Source organism: Erythrolamprus reginae, chromosome 5 (genome assembly GCF_031021105.1).
Source record: "Erythrolamprus reginae isolate rEryReg1 chromosome 5, rEryReg1.hap1, whole genome shotgun sequence".
NCBI classification, from domain to species: Eukaryota; Metazoa; Chordata; class Lepidosauria; order Squamata; family Dipsadidae; genus Erythrolamprus; species Erythrolamprus reginae.
The window spans coordinates 115014283-115027971 of record NC_091954.1 but is presented as its reverse complement, the minus strand read 5'-3'; the positions used below and the strand labels follow the sequence as shown (position 1 = coordinate 115027971).

At 42.2% G+C, this 13689-nt stretch overlaps 1 protein-coding gene across 3 annotated transcripts in view; it reads left to right on the top strand.

Annotated features, from left to right (window-relative positions):
- DIS3L2 (DIS3 like 3'-5' exoribonuclease 2) overlaps positions 1 to 13689 on the top strand; it is a 184581-nt gene that overhangs the window by 113245 nt on the left and 57647 nt on the right. For all 3 annotated transcript variants that reach the window (XR_011559263.1, XM_070753797.1, XM_070753799.1), the window contains exon 13: positions 12928 to 13035. Coding sequence is in view for 2 of the 3 variants with exons in the window: in XM_070753797.1 (XP_070609898.1) it covers positions 12928 to 13035 (108 nt within the window). In the remaining variant the exon portion in view is untranslated. The remainder of the gene's footprint in view (positions 1 to 12927; positions 13036 to 13689) is intronic.

Genomic DNA, 13689 nt, shown 5'->3' with positions numbered 1-13689 from the left:
TTATTATTATTATTATTATTATTATTATTATTATTATTATTAATTAGATTTGTATGCCGCCCCTCTCCATAGACTCGGGGCAGCTCACAACAGTATATATCGTTCAAGTGGATCCCACTGGAAGTCTAGAATTAGAATAGAGTAGAAGAGAGGAGAAGAGAAGAGAAGATAGAATAGAATAGGAAAATAGAAGAGAATAGAATAGGAAAATAGAAGAGAAGAGAGAATAGAAGAGAGAATAGAATAGAATAAAATAGAAAAGAGAATAGAATAGAATAGGAAAATAGAAGAGAATAGAATAGAAGAGAGAACAGACGAGAGAATAGAATAGGAAAATAGAATAGAATAGGAAAATAGAAGAGAATAGGAAAATAGAAGAGAATAGGAAAATAGAAGAAATAGAGAATAGAAGAGAGAATAGAATAGAATAGAAAAGAGAATAGAATAGAATAGGAAAATAGAAGAGAATAAAATAGAAGAGAGAATAGAAGAGAGAATAGAATAGGAAAATAGAATAGAATAGAATAGAATAGGAAAATAGAATAGGAAAATAGAAGAGAATAGGAAAATAGAAGAGAATAGGAAAATAGAAGAGAATAGGAAAATAGAAGAGAATAGGAAAATAGAAGAGAATTCTTTATTGGTGCATTTGCTCTCCAATACATTTGTCAAGAATCATTAGGTAAAACACAATGGTTGTCATAGGGTAGAAATAAGCAATCAGGAAACAATCAACATTAATATACATCGTAAGGATGCAAGCAATAAGTTACAATCATACAGTCCTATGTAGAAGGAGATGGGTGATAGGAACGATAGCTTCCAGAGCCCATGGGTGGCAAAAAAAATGGTCCCAATGGGCCTACTGGAAGGTTTGGGTTTTTTTGAGTTTCTGGTTAGGCCATTTTTCACCCTCCCAAGACTTCAGGAAAGCCTCCGGGGCCTGTGGATGGTGAAAAATGGACACAATAGGCCTACTGGAAGTACGGAAAAGTTTTTTGTCATCCACAATCTCCAGAGGCTTTGCTGAAGCCTGGGGAGGGCGAACAACAGACCCAGTGGGCCTACCAGGCGTCCAGAGGCTTCAGTGAGGCCTGCAGGCATGCGCAGGGACAGCAGCACTGGGGGGGGGGGGGGGTACTTGTGCGTGTATACGCTGGGAGGAGAAGGCATTGTATTATGGGTGTGGGCACCTGAGGGAAAAAAAGGTTTGCCATCACTGGTGTAGGTAATCTTTAAGCTACAACCGTTGTGTGAAAAACGGTCATAAGTCACCTTTTTTCAGCACCGTTGTAGCTAAGAACAGTCAATAAAATAGAATGGAATGGAATGGAATGGAATAGAATAGAATAGAATAGAATTTTATTGGCCAAGTATGATTGGACCCACAAGGAATTTGTCTTTGGTGCAGATGCGCTCACTGTACATAAAAGAAAAAGATACATTTGTCAAAAATCATGAGGTAAAAAACACTTAATGATTGTCATAGGGGTCAAAATCATGAGGTAAAAAACACTTAATGATTGTCATAGGGGTCAAAATCATAAGGTAAAAAACACTTAATGATTGTCATAGGGGTCAAAATCATGAGGTAAAAAACACTTAATGATTGTCATAGGGGTCAAATAAGCAATGAAGAAACTCAATATTAATAAAAAATCTTAGGATACAAGCAACAAGTTACAGCCATACAGTCCTTAAGTGGGAGGAAAAGGATGATAGGAAGGATGAGAAAAAACTACTAGAAATAGAAGTGCAGTCTTCGTAAATAGTTTGACACTGTTGAGGGGATTATTTGTTTAGCAGAGTGATGGCGCTTGGGAAAAAACTGTTCTTGTGACTAGTTGTTTTGCTGCGCGGTGCTCTAAATCAGTGTTTCCCAACCTTGGCAACTTGAAGATATTTGGACTGGCTGGGGAATTCTGGGAGTTGAAGTCCAGATATCTTCAAGTTGCCAAGGTTGGGAAACACTGCTCTAAATGACCGTTGTAAGTTGAGGATTACCTCTATTGGTGGAGAAGGACTTCTTTGGTGATCTTTTCATGCGTTCGTTGCCTGTATTCCTAAATTGAAAATCGCTCGCGATGAGCATCTCGTAAACTCTTTTTTACTCCCATTGTATTTTCTCCTCCTGAAGGCCAACCTAAAGATCTGATGCTTGAGGCTGTTTGACACAAACTATTCCTTCCTCCCCCCCCCACTTCATTCTCTCCCCCCCCCAAAAAAAAAATACTATTCCAGAATCCTTCCTGGCTCTTAACAAGCCTTGGCCTTTTCTTGTCTTTCCCAGCCTGACCATTCCCTCCCATCTCCCTTCCCTTGCCAGGGCTGCGAGGTTCCAATATCACTGGCTGTCGTTTCCTGTTGATTGACAGATCTCCTTTTCTTTGGGAGCAGCGCTTCCAATATTCCATAGCTCCGTTCTCCCATACGACTGCTTATTTTGGGGATAGCGAGGGGTGCAACTCCCTTCCGCCTTTAACCGTGTAGCGACCGAGTGCCGGGCTTGTCTGACCACTCGGGAAAATGTCCTTAACCGCAACGAAATTATAGTAATTATTTTTTCTTTTAGCTAATTTAAGCGATGCTAAATTAGCCCCGCTGGAAATCTCGGCATTTAAAGGTAGCAGCCGGGTTAATGAACATCACATTGCTTGTATCCTAAGATATTTATTAATATTGGTTGTTTTTTCATTGCTTGTTTGACCCATGTGACAATCATTAAGTGTTTCTTACCTTATGATTCTTGACAAATGTATCTTTTTCTTTTATGTACACTGAGAGCATCTGCACCAAAGACAAATTCCTTGTGTGTCAAATCACACTTGGCCAATAAAGAATTCTATTCTGTTCTGTTCTATTCTATTCTATTCTATTCTAATGTTACCCGTGCTTTAGGTTCGCCATCACTTCCTTATACCATTTAGAATACCGAGTGGGAGGTCTTCTAGTCCAACCTCCTCTTCAGGCAGGAGAAGGCGGGGATTCCAACTTACCGTCGCTACGAGGGCTGATGCGTACTCAGCTCCAGGTGACCGGTATGCGCACGTGGGCATCGGAGTGAGATTTGGCTTCTGCGCATGTGTTGTGTGGGCGGGAAGATGTGCAGGCGCATGCGTGGGCGAGAAGATTATATTTCGGTGATTTTTTTGCTTCCATTCAAAAAATCACTAAAATCTCTCGCACGCACGCGCTTGCACAGAAGTCAAATCACTCTGATACGTGTCTGTGCCCGCTGGTCACCCAGAGCTTGCCACGCAGTTCAATTTTTGCTACCGGTGCGGCGTCTCTCCCGTCCTTCTAGGAACCCTATACAGCGGTACCTCTATCTACAAACGCCTCTACTTACGAACTTTTCTTTGCCTCTTCTCAAGAAACATTTTCCAGTTACAAACCCAAGTCTCCGAAACTGTAACCGGAAAAGGCAGGGAGAAGCCTCCGGGGGCCTCTCTAGGAATCTCCTGGGAGGAAACAGGGCTGAAAAAGGCAGGGAGAAGCCTCCGTGGGGCCTCTCTAGGAATCTCCCGGGAGGAAACAGGGCCGGAAAAGGTGGGAAGAAGCCTCCGTGGGGCCTCTCTAGGAATCTCCTGGGAGGAAACAGGGCCGGAAAAGACGGGGAGAAGCCTCCGTGGGGCCTCTCTAAGAATCTCCTGGGAGGAAACAGGGCCGGAAGAGATGGGGAGAAGCCTCTGTGGGGCCTCTCTAGGAATCTCCTAGGAGGAAACAGGGCCTCCACCCTCCCTATGGTTTCCCCAATCACACCCATTATTTGCTTTTACATTGATTCCTATGGGAAAAATTGCTGCTTCTTACAAACTTTTCTACTTAAGAACCTGGTCACGGAACGGATTACGTTCGTAAGTAGAGGCACCACTGTACTGGGCAGGAGACACTATGACATTTCAGACAGGTGGCTGGCCAGTCTCTTCTTAAAAACCTCCAGTGGTGAAACACCTATGACTTCTGTTAGCAACCTGTTCCATTGGTTAATTGTCCTAACAAGGACAATTCTTCCTTAGTTCTAGGTTGCTTCTATTCTTGATTTATTCCCATCCATTGCTTCTTCTCCTGCCTTCAGGTGCTTTGGAAAATAAATTGACCCTTTCCTCTTTGTGGCAGTCCCCCAAATATTAGAAGACCACTATCATGTCCACCCTAGTCCTTTTCTCTAGGCTTGGCTGCATAGCTAGAGGTATAACAAGCAGGAAGAGGGAGATTATGATCCCGCTGTATAGAGCGCTGGTGAGACCCCATTTGGAATACTGTGTTCAGTTCTGGAGACCTCACCTACAAAAAGATATTGACAAAATTGAACGGGTCCAAAGACGGGCTACAAGAATGGTGGAAGGTCTTAAGCATAAAACATATCAGGAAAGACTTCATGAACTACATCTGTATAGTCTGGAGGACAAAAGGAAAAGGAGGGACATGATGGAAACATTTAAATATGTTAAAGGGTTAAATAAGGTTCAGGAGGGAAGTGTTTTTAATAGGAAAGTGAACACAATAACAAGGGGGCACAATCTGAAGTTAGTTGGGGGAAAGATCAAAAGCAACATGAGAAAATATTATTTTACTGAAAGAGTAGTAGATCCTTGGAACAAACTCCCAGCAGACGTGGTTGGTAAATCCACAGTAACTGAATTTAAACATGCCTGGGATAAACATAGATCCATCCTAAGATAAAATACAGGAAATAGTATAAGGGCAGACTAGATGGACCAGGAGGTCTTTTTCTGTTGTCAGACTTCTATGTTTCTACACTGGGCCTATCTAATTCCTGCAACCATTCTTTGTATGTTTTAGCCTCCGGTCCCCTAATCCTCTTTGTTGCTCTTCTCTGCACTGTTTCCAGAGTCTCAACATCCTTTTAAAAATATTGTGGCGATGCAGTTATACGAGACTATACGAAAGCTGGATTAATATAGGGCTCAACACTGCGCAATAGAGAAAGCGAATAGCTTTGCATAAATTAATTCTCTCAAATTGCCTCCCTGGGCATTTGTGCAAAAGTCTATACTGCAGAGGTCTTCAAACTTGGCAATTTAAGACTGGTGGCTGAAGAATTCTGGGACTTGAAACATAGAAACATAGAAGTCTGACGGCAGAAAAAGACCCCATGGTCCATCTAGTCTGCCCTTATACTATTTTCTGTATTTTATCTTAGGATGGATATATGTTTATCCCAGGCATGTTTAAATTCAGTTACTGTGGATTTATCTACCACGTCTACTGGAAGTTTGTTCCAAGGATCTACTACTCTTTCAGTAAAATAATATTTTCTCATGTTGCTTTTGATCTTTCCCCCAACTAACTTCAGATTGTGTCCCCTTGTTCTTGTGTTCACTTTCCTATTAAAAACACTTCCCACCTGGACCTTATTTAACCCTTTAATATATTTAAATGTTTCGATCATGTCCCCCCTTTTCTTTCTGTCCTCCAAACTATACAGATTGAGTTCATTAAGTCTTTCCTGATACGTTTTATACTTAAGACTTTCCACCATTCTTGTAGCCCGTCTTTGGACCCGTTCAATTTTGTCAATATCTTTTTGCAGGTGAGGTCTCCAGAACTGAACACAGTATTCCAAATGTGGTCTCACCAGTGCTCTATATAAGGGGATCACAATCTCCCTCTTCCTGCTTGTTATACCTCTAGCTATGCAGCCAAGCATCCTACTTGCTTTCCCTACCGCCTGACCGCACTGTTCACCCATTTTGAGACTGTCAGAAATCACTACCCCTAAATCCTTCTCTTCTGAAGTACTGTATTTGCTAACACAGAACTGCCAATACAATACTCAGATTGAGGATTCCTTTTCCCCAAGTGCATTATTTTACATTTGGAAACATTAAACTGCAGTTTCCATTGCTTTGACCATTTATCTAGTAAAGCTAAATCATTTACCATATTACAGACCCCTCCAGGAATATCAACCCTATTGCACACTTTAAAGTCATCGGCAAATAGGCAAAGTCCACCAGTCTTAACGTTTGCCGTGTTTGAGGACCTCTGGGCTAAAGGCTTGATTTGAGAGAGTGGAAATCTCTCTCAAAAAAACGAGTGTATCAGATTCTACAAAAGCAGGCAAACCTAAACAATTTCCCTCCCTCTTTTTCGCTCGCCCTGGCCTGTTGTTTTAGGTGTGAAATAACTTTTGGAGTGGGATTTTTGGAGAACTTGGGAAGTTCAGCCATAAATCTCCCGTAATATTTTGCGGGTTGCCTTTTAAACTCGAGATCAAAGATTCGCCCTGGAAGCTGCTCTTCGGGTTGAATCCAAGGGCCTCGAGGAGCTCCAATCTGGACACCAGCGGGGTTGTCAGGGTGTCGACGTTTTGATAAGGACGGGCAGGATAATAAAGAAGGGGTTGAAGCCTTGAAAGGGCCGGGACCAAAAGAAATAATAACCTGCCTCTCTCAGACTCTTGCAATGGGGGGGGGGACTCTAATACGACAACACCCCCCCACCCGAAAGAAGGGTTCAAGCTAATACAATCCTGGGTTGTGTAAACAGAGGCACAGAATCAACATCACTTGGAAGTATTAGTTACCACTTTACAAAGCCTTTGTGAGGCTGCATCCAGTTTTACTCACCCCATTACGGAAAAAAAAAAGAGATGTTGAGACTTTGGGAAAAGTGCCTAGAAGATGCACTTTAAACGCGATGAAGATGATGAAAAGTCTGGAGACTAAAACATATTGAAAGGATGGTTGCAGGATTTGGGTTTGGCTACTCTAATAAAGAGAAGGACGTGGGGTGATGGGAACATAAGATAGGAACGCTCTCCACATGGGGTGACCTTTGAAAAGTGTTCGGAAACTTCAGATCGTGCAGAATGCGGCCGCGAGAGCCATCGTGGGGCTTCCTAGATTCTCCCATGTTTCTGCAACACTCCGCGGCCTGCACTGGCTGCCGATCGGTTTCCGGTCACAATTCAAAGTGTTGGTAATGACCTTTAAAGCCCTACATGGCATTGGGCCAGAATACATCCGAAACCGCCTTCTACCGCACGATTCCCAGCGGCCGATAAGGTCCCACAGAGTTGGCCTTCTCCGGGTCCCGTCGACCAAACAATGTCATTCGGCGGGCCCCAGGGGAAGAGCCTTCTCTGTGGTGGCCCTGGCCCTCTGGAATCAACTCCCCCCAGAGATTAGGACGGCCCCCACCCTCCTTGTCTTTCGCAAATTACTCAAGATCCACCTTTGTCGCCAGGCATGGGGGAGTTAGGATATTCCTTCCCCTAGGCCATTACAAGTTATGTATGGTATGTTTGTGTGTATGTTTGGTTTTTATAATAAGGGTTTTTAGTTGTTTTATTAAATTGGATTGTTACATGTTGTTTTTTATCATTGTTGTTAGCCACCCCGAGTCTGTGGAGAGGGGCGGCATACAAATCCAATAAATAATAATAATAAGAACCTAAGAAGAGCCTTGCTGAATCGGGCCAAAGCCCATCGAGTCCAGCATGCTGTGTCACATAGTAGCCCACCAATTGTCCATGGGGATCTTGAGCAGAAAGAGAAGGCAAGACCCTCCCTTTCCCTTGACCCCCAACAAATGGGACTCCAGGGAATCCTGCCTGCCTCAGCCACCATAGCGGCCGGCACATGGACATCTGTTTCAATAACCACCAATAGCAGCGTTCTGGTATTTGAGAGCTTGACACAAAGAAGTGGGGGTCAGCTTATTCCCCAAAGCACCAGAAGGCAGAAGCAATCAATGGAAACTAATCAATGAGAGAAGCAACCTCGGATTAAGGCTAAATTTCCTAACAGTTAGAATAATTAACCAGTGGAACAGCTTGCCACTAGAAGTTGTGGGTGCTCCTTCACTATGATCACCAAAGGGGAGAGAGAGTGAGAAAGAGGGGGGGGGGGGAGACAGAGACAGAGAAAGACAGAAAGAGATAGAAAGAAACAGAGAGACAGAGAGAAAGAGAGACAGACACACAAAGAGAGAGAGGGAGAGAGACAGAGACAAAAAGAAAGACAGAAAGAGAGAGAAAGAGAGAGAGAGATTGACAGACAGACAAAGAAAGACAGAGAGAGACAGAGAGAGAGGAAGAAAGGCAGAAAGAGAGAGAGAGAGAAAGAAAGAGAGAGAAAGAAAGAGAGAGAGAAAAAGAAAGAAAGAAAGAAAGAGACAGATAAAGACAGAAAGAAAGACAGACAGATAAAGAGAGAGAGAAAGAGACAAAAAGAGAGACTGAGAGACACAGAGAGAGAAAGAGACAGAGACAGAAAGAAAAAGAAAGACAAAGAGAGAGAGAAAGAAAAAGAGACAGAAAGAGAGAGAGAGACAGATTGACAGAGAGAGAGACAAAGAAAGACACAGAGACGAGAAAGAAACAGAGGAAGAAAGGCAGAAAGAAAGAGAGAGAGACAGAGACAGAAAGAAAGAAAGTGTAGGTGCCAGGATGGCTCCGGAAATAAATTGGAACTTTGAGGAGTATTTTGACTCGGACTCCTGATTTAGTTTGGATGTTACCTGGAACCTTGACCCAAGTCTTAAAGTTGCCAGGTTTGGGGACCCCGGATCCAGCGAGTGTGGACTTCAACTCCCAGAATCCCCCCTGGCCATGTCTCAATCTGTGTGACCTCCCTGGGATTATCCCTACTGAATTCACTCCGAGGATTTTTTTAACACACACACACACACCCCTCGGCTGGGGCACGGCCCCCTTCCCTCCCAAGGGAAAGCCTCTCATTGTTGGGCCAAAGCATGGCCAACCTCACGTAGGGAATTTATAAATTATGCCCAGGCTCCCATTGTCAACATGCTCCTTTGCCTTTGGAACAACACAGCTGGCGGCTTCTGTATGGAGAGAAACAAGCTTATCGCCTTCGGCTGCCGCCTGACCTCCCAGTTCATAGGGAAAGCGACTCTGTGGTTCCCATCCACGCCGGGCTCTCCCCCTCCCTCCCTCCCTCCCTCCCTCTACTTTTCCCCGAGACCCGCTGCCAGGCAATTAGAGTGGATTTATGAGCAAGGGGGGGGGGGGGGATGTAGGAGGTGGGGGGAAATCAGGTGCCAAGCCGCAAACGTGATTAAATATTTTTTAAGAGCTTTCCCATGAAGGCTCTTGGGGTGAAGATGAACCCGGCGGCTCCTTTCCAAGACTCAATACACGGGACGATGGATTATTATTGTTATTTTTTTTCTTTCTTCTTTTTCTTCTTCAAATGGACTTACTTGCTCGAGGCTTCCGTGAGCCAACTTTGTTTAAGGTGGCATAAACCAGTGTTTCCCAACCTTGGCAACTTGAAGATATCTGGACTTCAACTCCCAGAATTCCCCAGCCAGCATTCGCTGGCTGGGGAATTCTGGGAGTTGAAGTCCAGATATCTTCAAGTTGCCAAGGTTGGGAAACACTGGCATAAACAGAGGGTGGCAGCTAACACAAGTAGCAGACAGTAATAAGCAAAGTAATAAGGGTGCTATTGATTATTCGTTTCCCAGTTTAAAGAAATCGCATGAATCCCAGCGACCGGTTAGGTCCCACAGAGTTGGCCTTCTCCGGGTCCCGTTGACTAAACAATGTCATTTGGCGGGACCCAGGGGAAAAGCCTTCTCTGTGGTGGCCCCGGCCCTCTGGAACCAACTCCCCCCAGGGATCAGAATTGCCCCCACCCTCCTTGCCTTTCATAAACTTCTCAAAACCCACCTCTGCCATCAGGCATGGGGGAATTGAAATATCTTCCCCAGGCCTATATAATTAATGTATGGTGTGTTTGTGTGCATGTTTTTTAAATTATGGGTTTTTAACTTCGTATTATTAGATTTGTATTGTGCATTGTTTCTATCACTGCTGTGAGCCGCCCTGAGTCTACGGAGAGGGGCGGCATACAAATTAAATAAACAAACAAACAAACAAACAAATAAATAAATAAATCTCTCCTTTTGTTTCTGTTTAATGATCATTCAGAAATAGCAATGCAAGAACCTTGAAGTCTCTATTCCAGTTCTTCTCTTTTTAAAAAAAAAAAAAATTCTTATTAGATTATTTAAATTTTAAAAGAACAAGAAAATACAATGCAAAGAGAAAAAAACCCAGAAAGAGAAAAAAGAAAACACACACACACAGGAAACAATAACAACAACAACAACAGAGAAAAAGGAACATTAAACCACGCACTAACAACTATACGGTGTAACCCCTAGGATTCTCTTACAGCAATTCGTATCAGCGATTACATTAATACGGTTTGTATAACTTACATATTTCTCTACTATTTCCCCCCAATAGTATGTTTTTTTTACAACTCAGTCACAGCATATATAGTGTCATTAACATATATGATATATTTTATTTATTTATTTATTTATTATTATTATTATTATTATTATATAATTCCATATATCTTATTTATTTATTATTATTATTGGCCTTTTCATTAAAAAAACAACAAACAAAACTGCCACGAGTCTGCGGAGAGGGGCAGCATACAAATCTAATAAATAAATAAAATAAAATAAAATAAAATAAAGTAAAATAAAAATTCAAACAAAACAATGCAAAAATGTATAGACCAAAACAAACATGATGGTTAATCACTTTTACAGCGTTTTCAATGCATCTGTATTTCTAAATCTAATTTCATGTTACAATATTGTTTAGTTCCTTTTAACCTGCGCTAATATTTATTAGGTTAGATTTTTAGATTATTATTAGAGTTGGAAGGGATCTTGTAGGTCATCTAGTCTAACCCCCACCCTCACCCCTCCTGCTCAAGCAGGAGTCCCTGCCACCATTTCGGCCAAATGGTTTGTGTCCAATCTCCCTTTGAAAGTCTCACGCGTTGGAGTTCTCACAACTTCCGCAGGCAACTTCTGTCCCACTGGTTAATCTTTCTCACTGTCAGAAAGCTCCTCCTTATTTCCAGGTTGAATCTCTCCTTGGTCAGCTTCCATCCATTTTTCCTTGTCTGGCCTTCTGGTGCTTTAAAAAACAGCCTGACCCCCTTCCTCTCTGTGGCAGCCCCTCAAGTATTGGAAGGCTGCTCTCATGTCTCCCCTGGTCCTTCTCTTCACCAGACGCTCTTCGTATGTTATAGTCTCCAGTCCCCTAATCATCCTGGTTGATCTCCTCTGCATTTTCTCTAGAGTTTCAATGTCTGTTTTGTAGTGTGGCGACCAGAACTGGATGCAGTGCTCTAAGTCAATTATCTGAATCTATCTTTCCAATATTTAGTTTCCTACTATATTTTCCAAATCTATTTCTTCTACTTTTCTACTTCGCATGCATATAATTCACGGACATTTACAGATCTTTCCTGAAAGGCCATGGTTAGAGGCCGTCAGGTTTTGGTCGTTACGATATAGAAAAGAGGTTGAGATTCTGGAAAGAGTCCAGAGAAGAAGCAACCAAGAGGATTAAGGGGGCTGGAGGATAAAACATATGAAGTTGCAGGAATTGGGCTTGTCCAGTCTAGTAAAAAGAAGGACTAGGGGTGATATGATAGCCTCTCCCAATATCTCAGGGGCTGCCATAAAGAAGATTTTTATTTATTTATTTTTTATTTATTTATTTTGTCCGATACACAATACATATTGAAGAGGATAGACCTGAAGTAATATATATAAAGAAAAGATATAAAAGTAGAGGAGAAGATATATGAAAGGAAGAAAAGATATATGATATATGAGATAAGGAGAGACAATTGGACAGGGGACGAAAGGCACACCAGTGCACTTATTACGCCCCTTACTGGCCTCTTAGGAACCTGGAGAGGTCAATCGTGGAGAGACTAAGGGAGAAGTGTTGGGGGTTAGGGGTTGACACAATTGAGTCCGGCAATGAGTTCCACGCTTCGATAACTCGATTGTTGAAATCATATTTTTTACAGTCAAGTTTGGAGCGGTTAATATTAAGTTTGAATCTGTTGCGTGCTCTTGTGTTGTTGCAGTTGAAGCTGAAGTAGTCATTGACCGGTAGGACGTTGCAGCATATGATCTTGCGAGCAATACTCAAATCATGTTTTAGGCGCCATAGTTCTAGGCTTTCCAGGCCCAGGATTCAGGATTATCTGAATCTATCTTTCCAATGTTTAGTTTCCTACTATATTTTCCAAACCTATTTCTTCTACTTTTCTACTTTACATGCATATAATTCACGAACATTTACAGATCTTTCCTGAAAGGCCACAGTTAGAATATTGCATCTGGTTTTGGTCGTCACGATATAGAAAAGATGGTGAGATTCTGGAAAGAATCCAGAGAAGAAGCAACCAAGAGCATAAACATAGAAACATAGAAGATTGACGGCAGAAAAGACCTCATGGTCCATCTAGTCTGCCCTTATATTATTTCCTGTATTTTATCTTAGGATTGATCTATGTTTATCCCAGGCATGTTTCAATTCAGTTACTGTGGATTTACCAACCACGTCTGCTGGAAGTTTGTTCCAAGGATCTACTACTCTTTCAGTAAAATAATATTTTCTCATGTTGCTTTTGATCTTTCCCCCAACTGACCTCAGATTGTGCCCCCTTCTTCTTGTGTTCACTTTCCTATTAAAAACACTTACCTCCTGAACCTTATTTAACCCTTTAACATATTTAAATGTTTCGATCCTGTCCCCCCTTTTCCTTCTGTCCTCCAGACTATACAGATTGAGTTTATGAAGTCTTTCCTGATACGTTTTAGGCTTAAGACCTTCCACCATTCTTGTAAACATATGAAGTTGCAGGAATTGGGCTTGTCCAGTCTATTAAAAAGAAGGACTAGGGGTGATATGACAGCCTCTCCCAATATCTCAGGGGCTGCCATAAAGAAGATTTGGTGGTCAACCTATTCTGCAAAGCCACCAAAGGTAGAACAAGAAGCAATGGGTGGAAATAATCTACCAAGGGGAGGTAAAATGATTCCTGACCTTAGACCAAGGGAGCTCATGTTCAGGTATTCATGTGCTTCTTCTCTTCCCAGGTGATCCCGATGCTTCCCAAGCTGCTGTGTGAGGAACTCTGCAGCCTTAATCCCATGACTGACAGGTTGACCTTCTCCGTCATTTGGAAGCTGTCTCCACAAGGGAAGGTAAATCTGGATTTCTTGGTGATTCCTTTTATTTATTTTTTTACGTGTCCTGTGCCTAGCCCAGTGATGGCGAATCTACAGCATGGGTGCCACAGTACAACACCTAATGATTGTCATAGGGTACAAATAAGCAATCAGGAAACAGTCAATATTAATAAAAATCTTAAGGATACAAGCACCAAATTACAGTCATACAGTCATAAGTGGGAGGAGATGGGCGATGGGAACGATGAGAAGACTAATAGTAGTAGTAAGTAGACACCTACTACTACACTTGGCTCAAAGATGTCCTGGTTCTTCATCTTTTGGTAGTCCAATTGACCTGCACAGAACCACCTCTTCCAAACCAACTGGTTTCTGGATGAAATACTTCCGTCCAAACCTAGAGGTGATCCCATCAAGCTGATGGCCAGGAGTTCAAGAGGCCACTTTGCCTTTATTGTCCCTTCTCAGCAAGGAATCTTCAAAAGCGGGATGACCTCCAATGTGATAGATAGATAGATAGATAGATAGATAGATAGATAGATAGAAAGATAGATAGATAGATAGATAGATAGATAGATAGAAAGATAGATAGATAGATAGATAGATAGAAAGATAGATAGATAGAAAGATAGATAGATAGATAGATAGATAGAAAGAAAGATAGATAGA